The following is a 25,487-nucleotide window of genomic DNA, read 5'->3' on the forward strand; positions in this document are numbered from 1 at the left end:
GGAGACACCTTGGGTTTTAACTTGTTCTACTTGTTCTTTTAGATTTTTCTGAAATTCATACCCGGGGATTTGTATTAAGCCACTACGTCAACTTTTGATGTAGTAAAATATGACAAAAATGGCTTAGGTTTAACACAGAATGCACTTTCCATATTTATTATTAATCTATTATACTCAGGTCCTGATTACGACCTTGGCAGATGGGATACTCCACCACAAACGTGACGGATATCTGGCCCGATGTTTTACAACTTCCATAGGATATAGTGGAACTTGTAATATGGCAGACGGGAAATCCGTCACGTTTCTGACGAGTACCCCATCTGCCAAGGTCGTAATCAGGCCCTCAGTATTTACGGAGGTCGTAGTTTCCTCTGCAGACCAATTTGGGTGAAGTCAATTAACGTAATATCATCAGCCTACAGAAGACATGGGACTTGGAGACCCCCCTCCCATCCTCAGAGAACACAAGGTGTTCTTTAATGCATTCTGCTAAGAATAGGGCAGACCATATAGGGGCCAATATGCAACCTTGTATACGCCATTGTTAACTGGGATTTTTCTCAACAAACTGCCCTCCCATACAACAAAACCTATTCCTTCACTTGCCCATTTCGACCTGTGTAGTTCTCTCAGAATTGACAAAAGACTTTTGGGAATATCAACAGGAGTGTACAGCTGCCTGGCTTGGGGTGGTGGGAATCAATGGCCCTCAAAAGGGAGGGTTTTCATCCACCAATTGGTGGGCTGTGTGGTATAGGTTTGTATGCACTGGTGGTGTCAGGTCTCTAGGGTTGCGTTGGATGGATGTGGCTCTATCAGACACCCTACAATAGAAGTACAAACAGTTACTGTGCTAATACCAGTTTTCTACAATATCAGTGGCAATACTTGCTGTAGCAATTCAGGTTTTCTGCAGTGGCAACAGCAACGCTCACAGTTGCAATGTGAGCCTTCTAATGGTGGTGACCTTGTTCAAAGGGAGGTCTGCATCAAGCTAGGTGGTGCACATAATGTCTGCAGTTACCCATGCTCTGTCAGCCTTCTCTCACCAAGGACCATCTTAGACTCACTCTGATAAAGTCAAATAGTAGATGGAGGAACGATAAAGCTAGAAAAATCTGAACCACATCAAAAGGGAGAAAAGGTGCTGCTGTTGTTTACCCACTGTAATCTGTGCCATGTCATGACCCGGAAGTGTTGCAGCTGTGATTCAGACAACCAGTTTGCAAGGCAAATACCATGATCTAAAGGAAGACGAGTGTGTAATGCTTGGACAAGCAAAACATAATGCCATCACATATGGCGACTTAGACCGCATAGGAAAAGTCATCAGACGACCTCACGTAGTAGAGCAAGTGAAAGACCTTGAGGGCATATGAGGTGCCCTCTCACAAGGCATGGTTTATTAAAAGAATGCTGGTATGATGAAGGTGTTGGTGGGAGTAGACTTTGAAGCACAAATCATGATATTAAAGGTAGTAGTGCAACACCACACGCACACCTGACAAGATTATGGTGGAAACCCATTTATCCCTATCCAATTGGGACATATTCCAATGTGATGCCAAGACTCTAATAACTGACTTGGGGATAATGAGGTATGAATCCTCACCCCTGTGAGAGGAGGTATGTGACCAGAGGGGCGGTCTGCTGATCCTTTGTCTTATCTGGAATGTCACAGAGGAGCTCACAGGATAGGACTAATGATGGTAACTTTCATATTACCGTCCAAACATGTAGTGACAAAGTCATGTCTGACACTTCTTCAAAGACTGGGGAAACTTAAAGCCCCCTCGTATAACTTTTTATACTATTAAGGCTGTGTGCCCTATTGCACAAAGGCTCGGAAGGCTGACAGTTCACCTGCAGTCGAAGGTAAGAAACACCAACAGGATTTTAGGCCAAGACAGGATTGAACCAGCCATTGGCGATACCCACAGGCAGGGGCTTTGTGAACCCTGCGCATTAGCATCTCTGATAGCGGGTGGGGTTCCTTATGGGGCTTTTGTGTCTGCAACTCAGCAGACCAAAACTCATAATTATTTCAATAAAGAAATGCAGTGGCAATAGAAGAGCAAGCAGGAATAAGGAAGAAGGAAAGATGGGCAAAGAGAAAGACAGAAGGAACATTGACTGGATAGAAGGGTGAAAGGAGGGAAGGATCAGTGAATGAGTGGGTAGATGGATAAGTGGGAGAAAGAATGGATGGACAGTGAATGGATGGCAGAGTAAAGGGATGGAGGGGTGAGTGAATGGATAGGTGGATGAACATATGAACGGGTGGCAGAGTAAAGGGATGGATGGATGAGCAAATGAAGGGATAGGAAGGTGGACAGATGAAAAACGCAGAATGAACAGTGCTTAATTTGTGCTTGTTGTTTCCGGTGCTGAGCACCGGCCCTTATTTTTGAGGGCCGGTGCTTATTCTTCTGCCTCAAGCATTTGCTGCGAGCAAAAGACACATACGGGAAAGACAGAAGAAGAGAAAAACGAAAAAGCGTCACAAAGGGAGAAAGTAGAAAGCTGCAAGAGCGAGCTGAAGGGGCAGGGAGTGGCTTTATATGGATTGAAGAGGCCCTCCATGGCTTCAGGAGTACGCCGCCTCAGTATTCCGTGTTTACACATTCAATTGCAGCAGCCGCGTGTTTAAGAGGAGGGCTTTGGGCACCGGCACCTTTTTATTCACAAATTAAGCACTGAGAATGAAGATATGTTTGGGTAGGTGCTATGGACAGCTGAAAGAATGGCAGAGAGGATGGAAGAGTGAATGGTTGGCAGAGTGGATGGATGGATGGCAGAGTGGATAGCTGTATGACGGGTGGATGCCAGGGTGTATGTATGTATGGATTGCAGAGTGGATGGTTGAGCGACAGAATGGGTGGATGACTAGATGAATGGAATAGAGAACGACTGAATGATGGCTCAAAGACAGAATGAATGATATATTTTAAAGGTGGAATTGTGAATTTCAGCAGGATAAAAGGGTGAAAGGCTGAATGGTTAGACTCTTGGATGTAAGAGACAAAGGAGCTCTTCTAAGGAGGGTCGGGCTCACTGGCTTTGCTTACTGTGTGCCATCAGATTTAGGTCAAAGTGGGGGATGGTTTAATTTTCTGGCTCGTCCCTTGCCCTTCTTCCTACAGAAGAACAAGCAAAATAAGCATGTATTTAGCTGCCAAGCTTCCTAGGCCCATTCCTGACCAGTTATTCCATTTTTTTTTTAGAATTCTCGGAGGTATAGTCCTGGTTTTATATTTGTTTAAATAAGACTGCAAGTCCCAGAAGTCTGGACTAACTAGTCGCGCATGGACCTGGGAAACTTGGCAGGTATGGCAATGGGCTTTGGCTTTAAAATTCCCTTCTGCTTGGTCTGGTCTCCTATTGCATTGTGCACCATATATATATATATATATATATATATATATATATATATATATATATATATATATAAATATATATATATATATATATATATATATACTGGAAGATGCAGGATCACAAGAAAACAACAGCCAGCCAGGGCAAAAATCTGGATCCCAACGGATACAAAGAGCCACAAGAAAATGTAATATCCAAGAAAGAAGTGACTCAAACAGATGATCTCACTAAAGAACAAAACGTTGTAGTAGAAATATATTTTTGTTCTTTAGTGAGATCATCTGTTTGAGTCACTTCTTTCTTATATATATATATATATATATATATATATATATATATATATATATATATATATATATAGGTGTGCACATATATAATTAATAATGATATATAACAAACTTCTTTAGCAGTCTGTGATACTATTGCATATTCCAAAAATAGAAATCATCATGCTTTGATGTATTATATGTTTTCATGTGATAAAGCACCCTCATATTTGGTTTCAACTGAGCACAAAGTACTGCTTAATTGGACCTACCTGTCATAACAGTTGATATTGCCTGGTTTGATGATGTCCGCTAGTTAGGACAGGGTCAGCCCGTGCGTGCCAGGAGATGCGCAGCTCTGTGACAGCTGTGCGCGGGCCCGCGTGCTCCTCCAGCGGTCCGCGCATGCCTATAGGCGCGTGTCGCTTTTTTCTCTGCAGTCAGCCCGCTCCTCTTGGTCAAGTGCGTGCACGCGACAACCTCTGCCAGGCGAAGGTGGGCGGGTCGGTGGGAGGGGCCTGGGAGCTCACGCTAGCTCTGCTGCCTGTTCCTGAGAAGCAGCGGCAGCGCGAGCCCGGCTGCTTCTCACGTCATCAGCACCACCACCAGCGGCGGCAGCAGGCGCGAGCTCCCCTGTGCTTGTAACGGCCGCGTTGCGAGCTGCCCCCCACAACTCCCTGGGGAGAGCGCGAGCGGCGGAGCACGAGGACAGCGAAGCCCCAGGAGGCGCCCCCGAGCCTGCCACACTGCACTGGGGGAAGATGGCGTCTGCCAACTGCGGGGGGCCCGAGATCGTGCGGGGGCAGGCCTTCGACGTGGGACCCCGTTACACCAACCTCTCCTACATCGGGGAGGGGGCCTACGGCATGGTGTGGTGAGTGTCGCCGAGAGAGGGGCGCCGCCTCCAGGGGAGGGACGGGGAAAGAGGCTTCCCCAGAGGGGTGGAGGATGCTGCACAGGTGGGCAAGTGAAGATGCACATGGAGATGGGCGGGGGGGCAGATACTGAAGAGTGTTCTCCATTGCTGCAAGGAGGTGCCAAGGGTTCCGTTGCTCCATGGGGGAGGGTGCTCTCCATTGCTCCACCCGGGGGACGGAGGGGGCGGCAGGGGTGCCTTTGCTCCACGGGGTGTGCCAGGTGTGCTCTCCATTGCTCCACGGGGTGGTGCCACGGATGTTCTCCATTGCTCCACAGGTGGTGCCAGGGGTGCTCCCCATTGCTCCATGGGGGGAGGAGAGTGCCAGGGATGTTATCCATTGCTCCACAGGTGGTGCCAGGGATGTTATCCATTGCTCCACAGGTGGTTCCAGGGATGTTATCCATTGCTCCACAGGTGGTGCCAGGGATATTCTCCATTGCTTCACAGGTGGTGCCAGGGGTGCTCCCCATTGCTCCATGGGGGGAGGAGAGTGCCAGGGATGTTATCCATTGCTCCACAGGTGGTGCCAGGGATGTTATCCATTGCTCCACAGGTGGTTCCAGGGATGTTATCCATTGCTCCACAGGTGGTGCCAGGGATATTCTCAATTGCTTCACAGGTGGTGCCAGGGGTGCTCCCCATTGCTGCATGGGAGAATGCCAGGGGTATTCTCGATTGCTCCATGGGGGGCACTAGGGGTGCTCTCCATTGCTCCACAGGGGGGTGCCAGGGGTGCTCTCCATTGCTCCACGAGGAGGTTCTCTCCATTGCTCCACAGGGGGGTGCCAGGGGTGCTCTCCATTGCTCCACGAGGAGGTTCTCTCCATTGCTCCACAGGGGGTGCCAAGGGTGATCTCCATTGCTCCACCAGGGTGCCAGGGGTGCTCTACATTGCTCCACAAGGGGATCTCTCCACTGCTCCACGGGGGGTCCCGGGGTGTTCTCTATTGCGCCACAGGTGTTGCCAGGGATGTTCTCCACTGCTCCACAGGGTGTTGCTAGGGATTTTTGCCATTGCTCCGTGGTGGGTGCCAGGGATGTTTGCCATTGCTCCACGGGGGTTGCCAGAGGTGCTTGCCATTGCTCCACGGGGGTTGCCAGAGGTGCTTGCCATTGCTCCACGGGGGTTGCCAGAGGTGCTCGCCATTGCTCCACGGGGGTTGCCAGAGGTGCTCGCCATTGCTCTTCACGGGGGTTGCCAGAGGTGCTCGCCATTGCTCTTCACGGGGGTTGCCAGAGGTGCTCGCCATTGCTCTTCACGGGGGTTGCCAGAGGTGCTCGCCATTGCTCTTCACGGGCGATGCCAGAGGTGCTCGCCATTGCTCTTCACGGGCGATGCCAGGGGTGCTCTCTATTGCTCTTCACGGGCGATGCCAGGGGTGCGCTCTATTGCTCCATGCCAGGGGTGTACTTCATTGCTCCACTCGGGGGTGGGGGTGGCTGCAAGGGGTGTTCTCCATTGCTCCACGGGGGTGGGTGGGGAGCTGCCAGAGGTGTTCTCAATTGCTCCACGGGGGGGCTGCCAGGGGTGTTCTCTATTGCTCTACGGGGGGTGGGGGTGCCACGGGGTGTTCTCAATTGCTCCACGGGGGGTCCCAGGGGTGTTCTCCATTGCTCCACAAGCAAGAAGTTTGACGACCACCTTGGAGGACAGTGTGAGGTTGTCTTCTGTTGTATAGGGATCGGACGAGGCTAGATAGGAATGGGGTTGCGGCTACACAGTGGATCTTTGGTGCCCAGGTACTTTGGGATGAAGGAAGAGAACATCTATGTTTATTCGTCCTTCTGCACAACGCCTGCCCTGATTTAAAGGCGTCGGAGCGCCTTACATTTTTTTGAGTCGCTACGAGGTATTGGGATGCGTTGATAGCACCCGATATAACTTATTATTATTATGTATAGCACCTGCTATTCCTGTTTTGCTTGTTTGTAGTGCTGCATTATCCAGTGGTACTCCTATCGGTTGCATTTATCGACCTTGGTGCTATACGCGGTTGTTTGAATTTTCTTTCTATATTCAAACCTATGACTTCAGGTGATATAGTTATCCACAGCAAGCTATTAATTCACAGAGCCTTGCTGTCAATTATTGGACGATATCTTGTTTATGGCCCTAGTGGTTGCTGTAATGGTTAATTTACTGTACCCTATCCTAACGGAAGAGCACTTCAAAGCAGGTGCACATCTCTCAGGGAGAAGCTGATGTCCAACCGTAAGCTCTCCTCAGCAGGAGTGTAATAAGATATTGTTTTAAGATGTCGATGTCCCTTAGTGGTTGGAATGACTTTCTGCAGCGGCTTTGTAATTCGGAAGTAACGTGTTACGGTTGCTCGCCTGTGTGGTCGGTATCTACAGGTTACATGTCCATCTCCGCAGTAAATGCATTAACTGGTTTACCGATTGGAGTGGATGAGTCTGTACAGGTATCACCCTAGGGCCGCTGAAGTGTGTAAATGATGCCTGATGCGTTGATTGTGGGTGGCGTACGTGTTTATTTACGAAGGAGATGGGTCCGTGGAAGAATGCAAGGGTAGGATACGGAGGCTCGGGAGCTTTGTCCGCTGCCTGTATAGTTCTTACAGCAACCTTCAATCAGTTTCCCATAGCAACACTGCATGTGTTTTCCCTGCACCTTCTCTTCCAGTCACCAGATTCTAACTTGACTCAAAGCAATCTTTGGTACCTCTCTAATCCTTAAGAGGTACTTGATGTCTATTCCATACCACTCCCTTTGGAGTCCTTCATCGGGGTGTCTGGTGAGCTTAATAAATGTCTTCCATTGTGTCATCTACCGCACCATGTCTGCTACGACCTTCTGTCATTGCATTTCACTGTCCATACTATTAGCTAATACTATTTCTGTTCTTCTAGTCGTCTTTTGATGACCTCATCCCGTGTGTCTTATTTCCAAATCTTGGTAATTTCTTTTAAAACTCATTCCAATTCTGTATTGCTTCGTTCACTTGCCTCTCAGCTCACCAGAGTCTTGATCACCATTACTCCTTTTGCAGCTTCCCCAAGCCCTTATCCCATTGTTAAACTTCTTTTTATTTTTATTAAATCTGTTTATTAAACATTATGCACACACAATACGTTTTGCTATTGATAATTTTTCGATCTGTTTACACGCATTTATAAGCTTGTACAGTGTGGTTGCGCAATGAAGTACCAAAAATACCACTGAAAACTGTGCAACCAATTAACTGAAGTCACACCTAAACACCGCTAATATCACACCTGGTACTGGCTACATCAATTGGAGGGTGGGGGGGAAATGAGAAAGATCCAACTATTGTGTATGGGGATAGGGCATCACAATTGAGACGTGAGTTGTGGGGGCAGGATAGGGCGCGGAACCATTCTAGGGGTAAGCAAAACAAGGCACGAAGTGCATGAGGGCGTGGCCCCGGCGGGAGCATCCAGAAGTGCTACAGCATTACATTAGGGGGGGATATGAGGAGGTTAATGTAAAGAATAGGTGAAGATGGGGCAGCTGAGGATCCCATTGTTAAACTTCTTACAGACACGCTTACCGGGCTACTTCATTTCACCATCCATAGTTGCAGCCTGGCACTATTCCATTGGCACAATTGTAGTGACAAGAACACCCCCAACTCCAGCCTCAGTCATGTGCAGTCCTACATCCACCTACCAATCTTTTGTGTATGTTTGGTCATAGATGTGTTGTAGTGTCCATTGTTTGGTGTGTATAACAAGAGAAATTTCCCAAATTGGATACATGCTGTCTGTAGGATTGGTACGTTAATTTCATGTAGATGATGAAATATACTACGGTGCCTTGTTAGGGTCCGCCACCTTTCTGTTGTTTTAGTGTGATCTGTCGCTGCAGATAAGTATATTGTTCATGAAGACTAGCCTGCCGTTGAGCTCAGTGGGGCCCTACTTTAGGATGCCCTTGAATTATGTTGTATGTCAGCATAATGTTTTTTCTGTTGAGTTCTTTTAGAGTTTTCAATTGTTTATTATACTTGGTACTTTTGGTTCTCGGTGATATCCAGCTATATGGAAAGTCTGTCTGATGTATACTATTTGTCTGTTGTGTGGGAGCGCTCTTGAGAGCAAACTGATACTTCCTGTGTGATCTGTGCTGGATTGTCTGTGATACGTTTTGTCTAATCATTTCCGTTTTGTGCAGGTTGTAAGTATATAGCTGTTCGCCCACCCTTCTCTGCCATAATATCTTACTCTAACAGTAAGAGGTTGATGTACAGTATTGTGCTGCTGAGCTTCATTGCTTAGGCCTGCAACAGGGGTAACAATTATTATTTTTTTTTTCTCCAATATCACACACCTTGTAGATGGTGCATCTTATAAACAATTTTAGACAGAACATTTATACCAGAAATAAAGTGGTATGGAAGATAAATACAAACAAAGCAGACTCATATTAGGTCAAGCATGCTAGCGTTGTAAGTATTGTGGACTTTTAATCATGCACACCTCACATCCATCACTGTCACTCGTTCGTGGGCTAGCCTTTGAAAATCCCTTGATGTCGTTGGTAAATAATTTGTTTGTCCCGCCTTGGGGCGGTTTTATTACCGCCTTGCAGACTGACCCTGTTATATGGGTAATTGCACAGTTGCCGATATACTTCAGCATGGGTGAACAATTTATTTTCTGTTATCCCTCCCCTTCGTGCTCCCTTGCAGCCATGACCCTCACAACGCGAACAGCGCCATCAGAGCAAACTCCATTGCGGGTATTGCAGTGCTGGTCACATAGTTCACACTGTTACCTAATTAGAGTAGTTTCTTTTGGCTCTCCCCATCATGCTACATAGCTTTCCCAAAACACTTATAATTGATAAATGCTTTACTAAAAAACACAGAATTTAGCAATCTGGCTCTCCAGGCACTGGAGGAGAGTCGATACTGCAATATTCACTGCACTCGGGATCTGTCACCTCATAATGCTCTGCAGGCATTTCTTTTTTTCAAAACATGTTTGCCCATAACTCAGCCTGTGGCGGACCACCCCCAAAACGTTCAGCATTTTTCACTCTTTCTGTTTAGGTGACCTCTGGGTCCCCACGCTAGGTCAATGGGGACCCAAAAATAATGACCCCTCCCACCATTCAGTCCCATTGTAAGCTCTCTTTTGGCTGGAACTTTTGTTTTTCAGCCTGGAGTAGATTGTGTTGTAAGGGCCTTAGTATTGCAGTAGGCCTGAAAATATGTAAGGCACTAAGCCCTCTAGAGGATAGATATAAGTTTTCTCTACATTATGTGTGCCATATTATTTTCATGTGGTTATGTCTTCTAGGGGCTAATTTCTAAGGTTACATGACCATGTTTCTTACAAATTATATTTTTATTGTGATGTCCTCTAGGGGCTGTTCTGAGCATTACAGTCAAAACACAACAATATGTGCTGCACTCGGTCGTCCCATAAAGGTTTTCAGGGCATTCTTTTTTTGCCCATAACTCAGCCTATGGTGGTCCTAGGACAGTGGGAAAACCTTCAAAACATTCACCACAACCTGCTCTGTCTGTCTAGCTAATCACTGGGTCACCACACTAGGTTAGTGTGGACCCCAAACTAATAACCCCTTGCTCTATTCAGTGTCTTTAATCTATTTCAAGGCTGGAACTTTTGTTTTCCAGCCAAGAGTAGTTTTGTTTTTTAAGGGTCTTGTTTGTAATATCATTGCAGTAGGCCTTCTAACCCTGAATGTTTTCTTTCTATGTGGTTATTCCTCTAAGGACTAACTATATAGTAGAGTGACCCTGTTTCTTACAGATGCTATTTTCATTATGGTGTCCTCTGGGGGTTGTTCTGGGCATATTACAGTCTAATGCCAAAAGTTTATTTCTGAAAAAAGGTTTGTATTGGATTTATATGATAACTGCATGTTTTATTAATCTCTCATTATTGCAGTTATGACCATGATTCAGGCCAACTGAACATCCTTATTACACTAGGAGTATTTGAACACTCTTGATATGTTTGGTTGACCTTTTGTAGTTTATTTCTCTCGTTACTCCTCCGTGGCTGCCTTGTTTTGGGAAATGTTAGCCAGCCAGCCAGCAACTCTGATGGGTGGTGAAAGTGGTATTCTTTTGGAATTAGCATGGCAGATTTAAATTAGGATGCTGAATGGCAACATTTTCATTTTGGATGAAGGTAAATGGAAGTGCTTTAGTTGTATGTAGGGCAAATAGAATTATGTGCTAGGAAAAGACCAAATTATGAAGCAGGGTTGGCCAATTTATGTGGCAAGAAAAGTCCAGTTATGAATTTACAACGCTAATAACTGTAACTCAAGCAAATGTGAGACCCATTGCAAATACTTGTTTTCTCTTATTACTAGTGTACTAAGGGATGCTGTTTAAATAAGCAGTTGATAAAGTGTGCAACACTTTTCCAGAACAGTTTTTGGACAGCTTGATATAGAAAGAGTTTGAAAGTTAACCAAATTGATGTACCCAGCATCAATATATTTAACTAAGACATTAGCTAAATGTTATTTGCTACTTTAAGCAATTTGTTAATAGTATCTTCTTCCACTGTCTAGTGCTGTTAACATAGTTACTTTGTGACATGGCTTGTAGTCTTCAAAATCAGTAAACGTGTTGTAGATTTGCACGTAAGGGTCCAATTGTTCACTCATGGACGTTGCAGGTTTCACCTCTACTGCCAGTACGTTTTTAGGCAATTAGTTACTATTTCTGAAATGTATATATTTTTAATGTCATTTGATTTTGAGAGTTGATCTCGTATTTAAGATGAAATAAAGCAAAATCTTTCATCTTCAAAAATACCTTTGACTTATGTCAGATTGTTTTTATTAATGTTGAAGCATGCTCTTGCGTTTCTAGTGTAACCTTTGTCCCTAGGTGGGCCTCAGGCATTTAATCATCTGTCTAAAGGTTGTCAACTAATGAAATCAATAAACCAATTGCCTAAAGGCCAGTGGATGTTGAATATATGGACTTTAGGCGCTGAGGCTGGTTTGCTCATTTTTTAGCCTATTGCATGTTGAAGGTGGCATTTGCTGTGGTCTACATATTATGCATAGCTCTCATGGGAGAGGTTTTTATTTTCTAATCTTTTACATCACTTTAGCGGTTAAGTGATGAAAAACACTTTTGATGAATCGAGGCCTCACCGTGTCTTCTTACTATTTCTAACCCATCAAGCTGACTTGTGATGTGAAAATGTGCAACATACTTTTGATCACCCTTGCTTGTTAAAAACAAACCTACTTCCTCTCTTATTTTGCCAAAGGCTACGCTAAAATAATTGAAGCAAATCCACTTGCTCAGTCATAGAAGGCCTGTTTTCCCAAAGTGTGCATAATGCAGCAAACAGTGTTTTTCCACAGAATGCACTAAATTAACTATTGTTTTTACCTTTTTCTAATGTTGGATATTGTATATATGGACTTTATTGGTTTATTGATTTAAGTTGTCTACTTTTAGACGGATCTAATGAAAGAGAAAGTACTTGGGCCGTCTGTGCATAATACATGTGCGTGTATATATGATGCTAGTGTATTTTGTATTATATATTTTGCATAATCATTGTCATTACTACCCCAACAAATGAATTAAAAATTGACAGTACATTCTAGAAATGTTTTGATGTAACTGATAAGTGCCAAAAATTTGTGGTTCTAATAGTAACTAATGTCCAATAAGAGTAATCATTGTAGCCATAATTTTACAGTATCTCTCCCTCAGAAGTCAGTTTTATACTTCTCTATGGTATGTGCTCAAGAGTTGAGAGGGTTAATTTGGGCCACCTCCAGTTATGTACACCTAATTTAGATGAGCGGAATTAGAGAGAAGTTTTCACTGCCCATCACTAGCAGGAAAACATTGACGGTAGGGGGCAGTGAGAACTTCTCACATTTCCATGATCTGACTCCCATGGCGAGAGCTGGCACTTTCTTATGTATTTTCAAAAAGAAAATCGTGCTTCCAGATTTTCATATTGAAAATAAAAGAGTTTAGCCGGTTCTGTCATGTTGACAGTCATGAACCAAACTTTCCAAAAGCACTGTCGGGAACCCCTGTTGCGGGGTTCCTGCCAAAGCTTTGGAAATGACTACCAGTTTAGCGGTCATTTCTAAATGTGGCTGGAGGAGTAGTCTCGGCCTAGCAGATGTTAAATCCCCCACCAGGCCAACGGAGATTAACCCGTCTGCTGAATCATAAATCGGGCCTTATATGTTTATGTTTAAAATGGGGAAAAATCATGAGTACTCTTGTACTAAAGGCGGTGTGATGAAATATTTAGAAAGAGTTTATTGTAAATAAGAATCAAATAATTGAGTGTTGCTTGTGCTTGCTGTAGGCAGTGGTATCAGCTTGTTGTTTCTTTATAAAAAGTGAACAGGTAATCAGCGTCCATTGTTGCCCTGAAGGTAGGTGCAGTTAGGGGTATTAGCGTCTTATTCCCTCCTTCAGTTCCCAAAATAGGGACTAGCTGCACCTCACTGGACCAGGAGCAGCAACCTTCTGCTGAACCGCCATTTGCACCTCCTCTCGGGTCTGCTGTGCACCACCTTAATGGGGTGCAGAGCAGCACCCTGGACCATCATGCCCCTCCGTTGAAAAATGTACTGGTTACCCTGGCATTCACCAGGGAAGAAGGCATCTGGATCCACCCACTGGTACTGTGCTCCAGCCTCTTCGTTCATTTGGTGTGGAGCTTGGAGTAAGCCACGGCAATTAGAAAAATGAAGCTAAAATGTTAGAGATCACAATGCCCTGGGGCATGGTAGGGGCACACTGATCGACCTGGGAGGCAAGGATCTGTCAGTCGCAGAATATTTGTTGAGTGGTCTAACGACAGCAGTTATTACTGTCTAAATAAGCATTCTCATTGGCTCGTCATTTCCCTTTGCCAGTGTCAACAGATGAAAGTCAATGTCTGATCGGTAATGTAATACTTTGATAATTATTCCACGTGGCGGTCTAGTTTTTGTAATTTTTTTTATTGGCCATTTAATTATGGTCTTTTCAGTGACGCCACAATGTAGTTTCTCTTCGCAGGGCAGTTAGGAAAATAAGAACCCACACCTTACAACTGGTTTAATGACTGATGTATTTCATTCTAAAATGCCTCTTAGTGAGATACTGGACTAATTGATAGACGTGATGCACTGTCTTCTGTCCAGTGGTTTATTGAAAAGGCCCCAAAGCTTCAATATGATTATACTGTCTAGTTGGCATTTGAGGTGCACCTTTTATTGAGAGTTTGACTTGTTTAAATAGTGTTCTATAGGTTTCAGCATTATTGTTTTACTCGAACCACCTCGTGAGAGGTGGCAAGAACTTGAGTAAGCCATTAAACCTCACTTATTTTCAAACAAATCAAATGTATTAATCATTAATAAACATTTTTTTACAGTGTCCACTAAATCTGTTTAGTTTTTTCTTAATCCTCGGTATTTTAAAAATGTTTGAGAAGTTTTGTACCAATCCTTTCCTGTGTCATTATTATTTATTTAAACCAACTACGCAAATACATTTCCAATGTGCAGAACTTTCCAAAGATGATACAGATTCAATGGGCACAGGAGTCAGATCACCTTATCACAGAGGTACTTTCATAAGGGCTAGGAAAAGGGGTGTCTTTGCCATGCACTCTCTTGACCTTTGATGTAATTTACTCCTTTGCCTTTTCTGTTCTTGCATTTAGTTTGTTCCAAATTGGTATGCTTAATATGCTGAATCCTGTTATTTAAAGATTGTATCCATGAGGGAAACAATACGAGCTCTTGAACACGCTGTTATAATCCATAATCCTTAACAGTGTTTCTCAGTTACATTTCAAAGATGATTAGCACCCACGAATGGTGGCAATCTGCATACCTTCGAAGCAGCCGATGTTGTGGACAAATGGAGCTTTTCTTGCTGTTGCCCTAGTTAAGTTTCTTTTATTCAAGCTGTTCATTGGCAGTTCATTTTTAATCTCTTTATTGTTCTATTGATATATACAAGATACAGTCGCTCAGACCACAAACTCGAAGAAAGAGTTCATGAGTTCCCATCAAGCAATATGGAAACAACAAATAAGCATGCTGTCGAGGCACATTTTCATTGTCACCAACAGCTTGATCATAGTATTTCTCTTCAGGCTATTCATGTCATGCCATATCAAACGGCAATCGCGACTACTCGTTCTTTCTAAGTGCAGAAGCAGTGTAGGCCAGAAAAAAAACATCCATAGCTCAGTACCCTCATTTAGCATCTCGTTTGCCTGCATTTGCTTCTCTTACAGTGGTTGTACAGAATCTCTACTTTTTTGATCCCAAAATATAGTCCTTCACTCCAAAGGTGATGCATGGTTTTGTAACATGCAGTAGTCTCACCTTCTGGACCAAACATTGTATTTTTGATTTTGTTAAAGGCTCTCCTGGTTTTCATAGTTTCTAGTACCAAGTCTGGGAACATCAGAACTTGATTGACCTGGTATCGGAGATTCCCCTTGGTCCTTGCTGCCGCCAGGATTTCATTTTTTTGTCAATCAGGTCAAAATATTTTAATGCCTGGCCTGGGACTTTGCTTGTAGGTTCCGAAGGAGCACTCTAGTTAGTTTTGCCGTATTTGTTCTCATATTCCGGGCCATTTTCCCTAGACCCATCAGATCCTTAACCTAAATGGCAATGCAAGGAGCAGGATTGTTCCGTTGTGGGAGCCACGGGACCCTATTGGTAATACAAGGTATGACATTTTCAACCATCCTTGTCTTATTCCGTTTTATTAATAGCTGCATTTTCTTATTGACATAGTTAATGCATGGGGGATTCACTTGCCTGCTGACAACCCCTAATGTGCTCTCCAGGAGAATGGCCTTTTTCATGAATGACAGTGCTATTCAGTTTGTGAAATTTTCCTTACCGCCTGCGGATAGATTTGTTCAGTCTTCCGCACTGCCATCAGGATTTGAGTCCTTGTGGAAGGCAAATTTGCCTTTATTCAGTTACAGAAAAAGCCGCCCAATGCGCCCTTCTCTTTCCCTTTGCTGTTTGGTGTCACCATCTACCCTTACAATGTCTCTGTCAGATACAGGAATAGTTAAAGAAACCTGAACCAAAAGTGGCAATTGCTTTCGATAGTATCTCATCTCTGTTTACAGTTGCTTGTCTGTTGAAATAATTTGCCCATTCAGTGGGATGTTCTATGCCAGACACTGCTGGAGCGCTGGACTCCGGCTCACTGTACAAGAAGGATGGGCTCCTTCATTTGTGCTCCTGTGTTGTTTTCGGTTGTTGGGTGGCAAGTACAAAATCTGCACGAGACTGCCACACCCATTACCTGTGCTATTCCCAAGCAGCACCATCACACATGTTGTTCACGAGGTCTCCAACAGGTCTGAAACTCCAAACCGGTCCCTCCCATCCAGCTGTAGCACAGATGCTGATATTCAGAATTTTGAACTCCAGCGCTGTTGGCCATTTCCTGCAGTCATGGATTAAACAGAGGACATCATCATTACATGCACCACAACCGTCTCCCGCAGCTCATTAGCAACGTCCTTGTTAACACCAAGAGCTAATCCACATCATTGTACTACAGCACACAACACTGAGGCTGGTTTGCTAATTTTTGAGACTATTGCATGTTAAATGTGGTATTGGCTGTGGCCTACATATTAGACATACATCTCATTGGAGAGGTTTTTATTTGCTAATCTATCTCACCACCTTATTGGGTCAGTGATGGAAGTACTTTAGATGAACCGAGTCCTCACTGTCTTTATTTTTGTAACCCATCCAGCTGACTTGTGGTGTGAAAAATGTGCAACATACTTTTGATCACCCTTGCTTGTTAGAAAACGAACCTGCTTATTGTCTCAGGGGCTACGCAAAAATAATTGAAGCAAATCCACTTATTCAGTCATAAAAGCCCTCTTTCCCCAAAATGTGCATAATGCAGCAAAGAGTGCTTTTTTTTTTTTTTTTGGTTCGAGAATGCACTAAATGAACTATTGTTTTTGCCTTTTGGCAATGCAAGTGCCAATCTGTCCATGCAAGGAGAAGTTAGCCGTGTGGTAGCTGTCCCCCCATGCGGTTATTTGCATGCTGCTGGCTGGGATGCTGACACTGATGACTAAAGAGCAAACGAGGGCAGTATTGGGAGATTACCCAATTGAAGGCTTTGCAGGGTCGTGGTGTGAATCTGCTACATACATCATATATCTAGGCTTGGGTGCCTGGATGTGGGGGCACAATCAGAAATGCAGGTCAGTGAGTTCTTGCTGGACTACAGCCTTAAGATCTTGTCTCTTACCTTAGCGTGTAAACAGTGGTTGTTGTCCTTTTAGGTAATGTGAAAAAATGCATGTGGTACATAAGAATTACCTCGAGTGTCCAGTTTTGTTGTACTAACAAAGACTTTGTCTATAGGATCCGGATGCCCCCAGACGGCCCACACTCCCCCCGCCAGGAAAGCACGAGACGACAAGGTTTGTTCGTTGGAAGAAGTAACTTTTATTTTCAAAAAGTCATCATATAAATTACCTCATAATTTCAACAAGCCAAACTTCAAATAGCAAGTATAAGAAGGTTAGTCAATAAAGAATAAATTTTTATTTACATGTTACTGAGAAATTACTTGTGACCCTAACCAGTGTGGCAGGATCCCTTCCTGTCCTGAACCACCATATTGGGCCACACAGGTGACCTGTGTCTCACCTGTATCCGTAGGAGGGACGGTTACCCTGACTACCCGGTACCTTGTCCTCCAGTTTAGGGTTCTGCCCCCCCTCCAAACACCAATCAGCCCTGGGGTGTAATGGGGGGGAGCCAAGAGCTGGAGCCCCATGTTCTCCCCCAGCGATCTGAGGTCTCTTACCCCCTGATCTGGTTTGTACATCCGCTGGTTGGCTCAGAACTTCAGGATCCTATCCCAGATGTCCTCCTGGGGGACCCACCTTGGGGACCCCCTCCTATTGTTTCTAGTCACATTTTTTTTATCTCAATTTCCGCCACAAGGGCGACCAGGGCCCCAAAGGTCCTTTGCCCTCCCCACCCAAAAGAGGCTGCGGGCAAAACCCCACATGTCGCGGATAAATTGATCGGTTCCTTCGTCAGACAAATGCACTTGAAACATGTGCACGCCTTTCAGCAGTTTGTGGGGGATATTCCATAGGCGCCCAGGGCCTGGGCAGAGCTTTGCCATCTCGGCATTAAGCCGGCGAACTGACACATTGATGGTGCGAGATCTTAACCCTGCCCCCCACTTACGACGTGGAACCATGTGTGACCAGGCAAATGCTGCCCCTGGAAATTGCTTTGCCACTTTTGTGATTTCAAGAAATACCGTCTCCCTAAGGGTTTTTCGGCCTAAACGCACTAAATCATTGCCCCCCAAGTGATTGATGATTAGATCCGGAGACTGCAGTCCCCCACGACTACTCGCCAATTCGACCAAATGTTGCAGCTGGGTGATGCCTCCTCCGCCAATGCCGCACCACCGAAAAGCCACGCTGTGCAAGTCTGCCGGTTTCGACCCACGGAGCTGTTGCAACCGGTATGCCGCCCGACGGACAAATGAATGGCCCAATACCCAGACTACTCGCTGAGGCATTTGACTGAAAGAAAAGAAAACATGTGCGTGAGACATCACCACTGAGCAACCCAGTCCCTGTTACACCAACTCTGGCCTGATGTAACGTTTGTAACATTCCGAAGACCAACGACCTATATTTTTTACAGCGGACGCTGGAAGGCCTGCTTCCGCTGCCACCGTGGCTGCGCCAATTCTAAAGGAATGGGATGAATATCCTTGCTGATCCACTCCGATTGATTTTAGGGACAATTTAAATACTTCTGCGAACTGGTAGCGTGATAGGCAGTCTCCGCAGGGGTGAATGAAGAAGGCCGGAGACTCAGCCATAGGGCGCACCGCCATATAATTGTTTGTGATTAACACAGGGCATAAGGGGGAAGCAGGCGCCTCACCGAGTGTGATGCGTGTTCCTTTCTTCAGCTGGCCGGTCTTTGATTTACGCAACATAATGTGTAGTGCCCCCCTGCAAACCATTACATCTTTCAGCTGTAGGCCCCCCCAAGTGGTCACCCTTGGAAGAGCCTACCAACTCGCTGATGCGGAAAGTCCCGTAAAAGGCCAAAGTGAAAGCCGCGGCGAAAAGTGCCGCCTTGGTGGGTGACGAGCAGACGGTGTGAAGCGCCCTTAAAATCCTTTCTAGCAAAGGAGGGGTGACGGGATGCCTGGCATCCGAGCTACCCGGGGAACCCTTGGCCCAACCCCTCAAGGCCTGTTTTATGATAAAAGTATTCAGGGACCTCTCCAATGTAACTATTTTTGCGAAGAAACGTATCGCCGCCAAATGGGCCTTCGCGCATGACACTGGACGCCCTAGGCTACGCAGATGTTTAAGGAACGCCCCTATTGCTGGCTCAGAAAATGTGTCTGCAATATGCCGAGCATGCAAGAAACGCCTGTAAAGTAAAAAACTGTTCTCGTAAGCTGTTTTTGTGCGTGGGGCCAAGGATGACGCTACTAAGTCTGGGAGGGAGGGGCACCAATCTTCCACAGAGATTCTGGGAACTCCGTCATCTTCTCCTTCGCCTGGGGGTGATACCGCAAAAAATCCTGCATTAATGAACGAGACAATGAGTCAGCTGCGTTGTTATGCACCCCAGGCACGTGCTTCGCTTTGAACGTGATGTTATGCTGAAGACAAGCCAGAATCAGGTGTTTCAAAAGGCGCAAAACCAAAGGGCATAAAGCCCCTTGACGGTTGATAACATCCACCACCGCCATGTTATCAGACCAGAAAATTACCACCCTGTTCCTGAGCTCCTTAGCCCAGATGTTTACAGCGACCACGATTGGGAATAATTCCAAGAACGCTATATTCTTGGTCCAACCCCATCTGACCCAGTCTCTAGGCCAGTCTGCCCTACACCATAAAGGGCCCAAAATTGCGCCGAAGCCTATGCTTCCCGCGGAGTCAGTGTATAGGCCCAGCGTAGGGCTGGGTATTGCTTTCAGCGGCCAAATGACAGACCCGTTGAATGCCCTAAGGAACAGATCCCACAACCTCAGGTCGTCCCTAACCTCTCTGGACAGCCTGGTGTGGTGGTGTTTTTCTTTTAGCCCCGTCATTGAGCGGGCTATTGACCTAGAAAAGGGGCGACCCATGGGGATGATTCTTAGTGCAAAGTTCAGCTGACCCACCAGTACCTGAAGCTGGTGCAGGGTCACCTTTTCTTGAGACAATATATCCTTAATGGACTCCTTGAAGGCCAACAGTTTATCCAAAGGCAAGCGGCACTCCCCGGCCAAGGAGTCAATTTCAATCCCTAGGAAAGTGATGCAAGTCGAAGGGCCAACTGTTTTCTCGGGTGCCAAAGGAACCCCAAATTCTTTGAACAAAGCGATTTAAAGCTTGAAGGGCCCACCTGCATTTATCAGAATTGGGGGTCCCAGAATCAGGAAGTCGTCCAGGTAATGAATGACCTCCCGTATGTTGTGAGAATACCCACTGAAGAAAGGAGCTGAATTGCTCGAAATAACTGCAAGATATGCTGCAACCCATGGGCATGCATTGGTCGAAGTAATACTCCCCCCTGAATTGAAAACCCAGCAGGTGGTAGTCCTCGGGGTGCACGGGAAGCAAACGGAAGGCAGACTCAATGTCGGTTTTTCTTAACATAGACCCCCGGCCCAGTGCTCTCACTTTCTCAACCGCATTATCCACTGACGCATAACGAACTGAACATAGCTGCGGATCGATGTCGTCGTTAACCGATGACCCCCGAGGGGCTAAAAGATTGTGGATCAATCTGAACTGTCCTGCTTCCTTTTTTGGAACCACCCCCAACGGGGAACACACAAAACCAGATAGTGGAGGGCCCCTAAAAGGACCAGCAAGCCTGCCCAGGGACCTCTTTCTCTATTTTTTTTTTTTTTTTTTTGCAACTACCGAAGTGTTCTGCAAGGCAGATATTAGGTTCTTACAATGATCTACCGGAGAGACATTAGGGGCGGGGGATCTTCAATCCTTGGCTTTCTTTCACTATAGGAAGATGATTTATGTTCCTTCTCCTTTCCTTCAATCTCCCTTCTTTTAGCCCTTATTAAAGAGAAAATGTCCACAAAGTCTCCCTTCCATATTTTTTTCCTTGTTTCGGCGCTAACGTGGGCTGCCAGCTTACCTGGTCTGGATAATAATGAGTCTGTCGTTCCTTCCTTGGCCGGGATGTCCGGACTCGGAAGCTTGCTTGAGTTGGGCTGGACGTCATGAACCGGTGGGGGTGATGGGAGACAAATGCTCGGTGCCGGGGCGACACACAGGCTATTGTTCGAGGACTGCAGCGGGTTTGAGGAGTGTGCTGCAACTAGGGAATCTACCTGGCGTTTTAAATCAGCTACTGTGTTTTGCCATGACACGTCTGCCCCCCAGGGTGCAGTGGGTGGTGAGGCGGTGATAGTCGGTGCGTTAATACCGGCCAATAGCTTAGAAACTTCCATTAGCGCCAGCCTGGATGGCTCTTGATCTTGCGCCAGGGAATCGTGGCAGCCCACAGGCGGTGGACCCGACGACGCAGGAGAAACTACCCCTTGATGAGGTGTGGGAGATGGCCCGGGCTGAACTGTAGGTACTAAGGCCGCCAAGGAATTACGAATATCTGCTAGGACTCCCTCTATACCCACGCCTGAGGGGGCCGTGGAGCCCGAGTTAAGAACTTGGGGGGTGGCCCAGTGGGCGGGGCCGCGGCAACGGGCACGCTCAACTGTTCTGAGAGGCTAGTTGATGCAGGAGGTGACAGAACGATGGTGGTCGGGACCGCTGCGGGGGGCGTTAGAATGATGGTGGCCGGCACCTGCGCTTTAGCATTCCTTCTACGTTTAACTGGGGGAAAAGCCGCATTGGGGGGCACATGGGACCGCTTAGGGCGGGAACCCATCTCCCTGCCCCCATCTTTTTTAGGAGCCTCTATGGCCACACTGGATTCCTCACTCCCCAATTTTTCCAAAACTAATCTCAGCAGCTGGGACAACTCGGGGTCGCGCTCCCTCCCTTTTTGGGTGCAGGCCTTCTTAGGAGGCATGGTGACCTGCCCTTATGGCTAGCACCAATTGTAAAGGACTGCCTAATTGAGAGTATAACCCCCCCCCTATTAAAAAAGTTTTTTTTTTTTTTTGAGGGGGTACGACCTGAAAAGAAATCAGATGCAAAACAGTCAAACACAGGGATCCCTAAGACCCTCTCCCAAATGTCCACAAATTGAAACCACCTTAATCCTGTGTCCACCTCACAGATAACCACAGTGAAAATTAAATATGGCTCGAATAACACAGTGCACTGTCGATCCTTAAAGTGCGCGCGCCATGAAATCTGCAGCAATGACTGCAATAACTTTAAACTAAGACACCACAAAGATAACCACCGTGACAATTAAGTGTGGCTCAAGCGCAGTCAAAAACACAGTGCGCTGCCGACCTTTTTTGGTGCACGCGACATGAAATCTGCAGCAATGAATGAAATAACTTTAAACTAAGACAACACTGCCAGACAAGCGACTCCGCGCGCACCAAGAATAACGCTTTACGGCGCGAAATTCCGATTAAAACAAGGCTTCCACGTATTACTTTTGCCGCGTAGCAACTAAAATTCTGCACCTTGTACCGCGGTGCGATCAGCAAAAAATCCCTACTCTGCCTATTCCTGCAACAAAGCAACCCGAATGCTTATGCGTGTAAATCCCTTGTCAACTAGTGGATTTTTTCACATCTAAACATGCTTTAATAGTGGTGGCTGGATTTGAACCCCTGTCCAGGGGTAGCTTCCTGCACCAGAGGCACTAGACTTTGCCACTGAGCTATAGGCTCTTCACTGAGCTACAGGCTCCTGATTATTTAAAAAAGAAAACACGCCATAAAGTACTACAGACCAACCCACCACCCGCGCGTTGTCCCGTGCGTGTACGTTTTTTTTTTTTAAATGCGCTTTGAAAATCCTTACTTTAGGCACACAGGCTAATCAAGTTTTATAGAGGATCGCGTCCTCGGAACACCAAACAAGGCTACACAAACGCTTATGCGAGCAAACAAAACATATTTTTAAAAGCAGGCCCCCTGCTGCCGCGCCACTTTTTTTTTTTTTTTTTTTTTTAAATTGCCCGGTTCCAGACCCCTGATCCCAACTCGCAACGGCAAAGAAGTCCCGGCGGGAAAAAAGGAACCGTCCTTCGCTGAACCGGCAACTCCAAGGGAAGTCCTGGCGCACGGGAAATCCACTGCAGAACAGGAACGTCAGGAAGCAAACAAACGCGGGCCGCACGACAGGTCCCGCCGCTGCACACAAGTAAAGAAGGTTTAACCTTCTTTGGGGGGGCCTTTAAATAGCCCCCCACCAGTGCGCGGCGGCTGGAACCGGCGGGCGGCCAACGTCGGCCCCCCGGGGCATGACTTCTGCCCCAACGCCTCGCGAGGTGTCAGGGTGGAAATCCAGCCGACCCCTGCACCCCCGGCAGGGGGAAAAGGGAGGGGAGTGCCCCAGGGCCTCGGAGGCCCCGTCCCCTAACGGGCCGCGCCCCCCCACTGCGGGGGGGGCGCTCTACCCAAATATTAGAGACTTTGTATGAGATAGGAATAAGTCCCAATAAAGAGGAATCTTCAGAAACATCCTCTTGAATTGACATTACAAGGATTTTTGTCACTCTTAGCAACGCTACAACATTTCTATCACAAATGGGCATCAAGGAGGCGTTGAATAATCAGATTGCAGTTAGTCCTGTGGTGGAGAGGAGGAGTCACATGGTTTTTTCGGTATTGGGATGCACTTGAATGCTTTTGTATTACATTATAATGACATATTGAATCTTTCCTAAGCAGATTAAATACCATCAGCTACATGCCTTCGGTTTGATGGGCACTTATCTGTTGGAAATGTTTCTAAATACCTATAGGCAGATGAAGGGGAGTGGTAGTCTAGCAAATCGTTTTCTAGCCACAGTGCAATCTTCAGGCAACATGAAACTGAAGGGAACACTAAGATACAGCCCATAAGTACTACAGACAAATGTTTAACCCTCTTGACATTGAGAAGGGCAATCATGTTAATTCATGCAAATTTACCTTAAAAGGTGTCCTGACTTCCTCCCATTTACTGTGGCTCCGCCCAAATGTTCTGTCCGATGTTTGTTAAAAGACTCTCTTCTCTTCAAGGTTGTGGAAATTTATAAAATATCTACTTGTCCATGGGACAAGTTGCGTTGTAAATCTACTTGCCCGGTTTAAAAAAAAAAAAAGAAAAAAAAGAAAATCCACTTCTCTTTGGTGCCATGTAGTGTGGTGACACATTGTGGCACAATCTCATTATATACGAGGTTTGTTAATATGGTAATAGCCTTTCTGATTATGCCAGGGCTCATTGTATTATAAGGTTTGAATAGAAGCAGTTGCCTTATTGTGCCACCTTTCAGCCCTATGAGCAGGGGCTGGAGATAGGGGTAAGCAAAAGTTCCAGAGTTGGAATGCTCTTTTGAGTCTGTGTAAAGTTACTAATTTGCATGTTTTAGGGTTTTTTTCAGCAGCTCTTCTCTAATCTTTTCCCATACAGAGAGAGGTTGGAAGAACTGGGACCTTTTTGTTTTTATTTCAATTATATCTCTCTCTATTTATCGACTGGCTTCACTGTGAGTGAGAGCATTCTGCTGTTTCACAAGGAGCATATTGGTACATAAAGTAGGTTTGTTCAATGACCTGAACTACTGTGGCAAGGTATGCTTTTTGAGATCAATAATATTTTAGCTTTTTGCCAATTTTTGTTAAGGTTTTTAAGGCCCGGCAGCTCCCACAACAATAAAGTTTTACAAAAACCATATCAAAACAAGACACACATTAACAAAAGGTTGACCACCAATATCAGACCTATTGGCTTTGCTAATGCTTGTTTATTACCATGTTTCTCATAATAGTATTGTTGGAACTGGTTACCCTGATTTTTCCATTGTGAATATTATTTGGAAATACTAGCATGAAAAAACGCATTTTACTGAATGCTGCTTTAAAGAAATGGTACCTAAATTTCACAGTAGCTCAATTTTTTTTTTTTTTTTTTTTTTTTTTTCCCTACTGGCATTTTTTGTGATCATTTATTTTGAGAGAAGGTCGCCAAGTCTGCTTTCAAGCTTCTGCAAATATTTGCATCAAACCATAGAGCATGCTGGGTGTGGGGCTAGCCGGGAATACACATGACTTTGCCCAATTAACCCGGAGACCCAATGCCTCACCGACGGTCTCCATTAGCTGCACAAGCCCCTGAGTCACTTTTGTTAAAGTTAAGTAAGGAACAAGGAGGCCCAGAACGGACGACCAGTGCCCAAAGACCAACTGGAATTTGAGCAAAGGCGATGGGAGAATTGGCCCTGGATACTTCTTTGCCAGTACTTCTGAGAAGTGAATAAAGAATCCAATTTCTCCTGGTTCAGAACAGTATGGATTTGGAAAAGCGGAAATCTTTTAGAAGGGTTTGTTTATTTATTTATTTATTTATTTATTTATTTATTGGCGCAATCCAGGCTGACTTCTTAAGTTGAGCCCCACTGTACAACCTTCCTCAGGTCTTACGTGGGTCAGATGCCCCAAGAGGGGAGAAAAACCAGGTACTTTCTGTCAGTAATCATTCCCCAGGCCACAGTGTTTTCAGTGACTGATTTTCACCTGTTGAGTAGTCAGACAAGATCATGAAACATGAAAGGCACCTTTGCGTTCAGGCACTCCTTTGCAGGGCTCCCTGCAGTAGAGGCACAAAGGAAATCGATCTTAAGTCTTCGGACTGAACTGCGGAGAGCTTATTCAAAGAGTTTACAGGGTCAGAAAAGGTGCTTGGAGATAGGAAGTAAAAAGACTGGGGCACCCAAATTATTCCTTTGCAGCTTCAGGAAACTAAAATCGGTGGCGAGGGAG

At 45.6% G+C, this 25,487-nt stretch overlaps 1 protein-coding gene across 1 annotated transcript in view; it reads left to right on the top strand.

Moving 5' to 3' along the window:
* Nucleotides 1–4,058: 4,058 nt before the first annotated feature.
* MAPK1 (mitogen-activated protein kinase 1) overlaps nt 4,059–25,487 on the top strand; it is a 324,545-nt gene continuing 303,116 nt past the window's right edge. The window contains exon 1 of the mRNA XM_069215246.1: nt 4,059–4,521. Within this exon, the coding sequence (XP_069071347.1) occupies nt 4,409–4,521 (113 nt within the window). The 5' untranslated portion in view covers nt 4,059–4,408. The remainder of the gene's footprint in view (nt 4,522–25,487) is intronic.

This window comes from Pleurodeles waltl, chromosome 11 (assembly GCF_031143425.1).
Source record: "Pleurodeles waltl isolate 20211129_DDA chromosome 11, aPleWal1.hap1.20221129, whole genome shotgun sequence".
NCBI classification, from domain to species: domain Eukaryota; kingdom Metazoa; phylum Chordata; class Amphibia; order Caudata; family Salamandridae; genus Pleurodeles; species Pleurodeles waltl.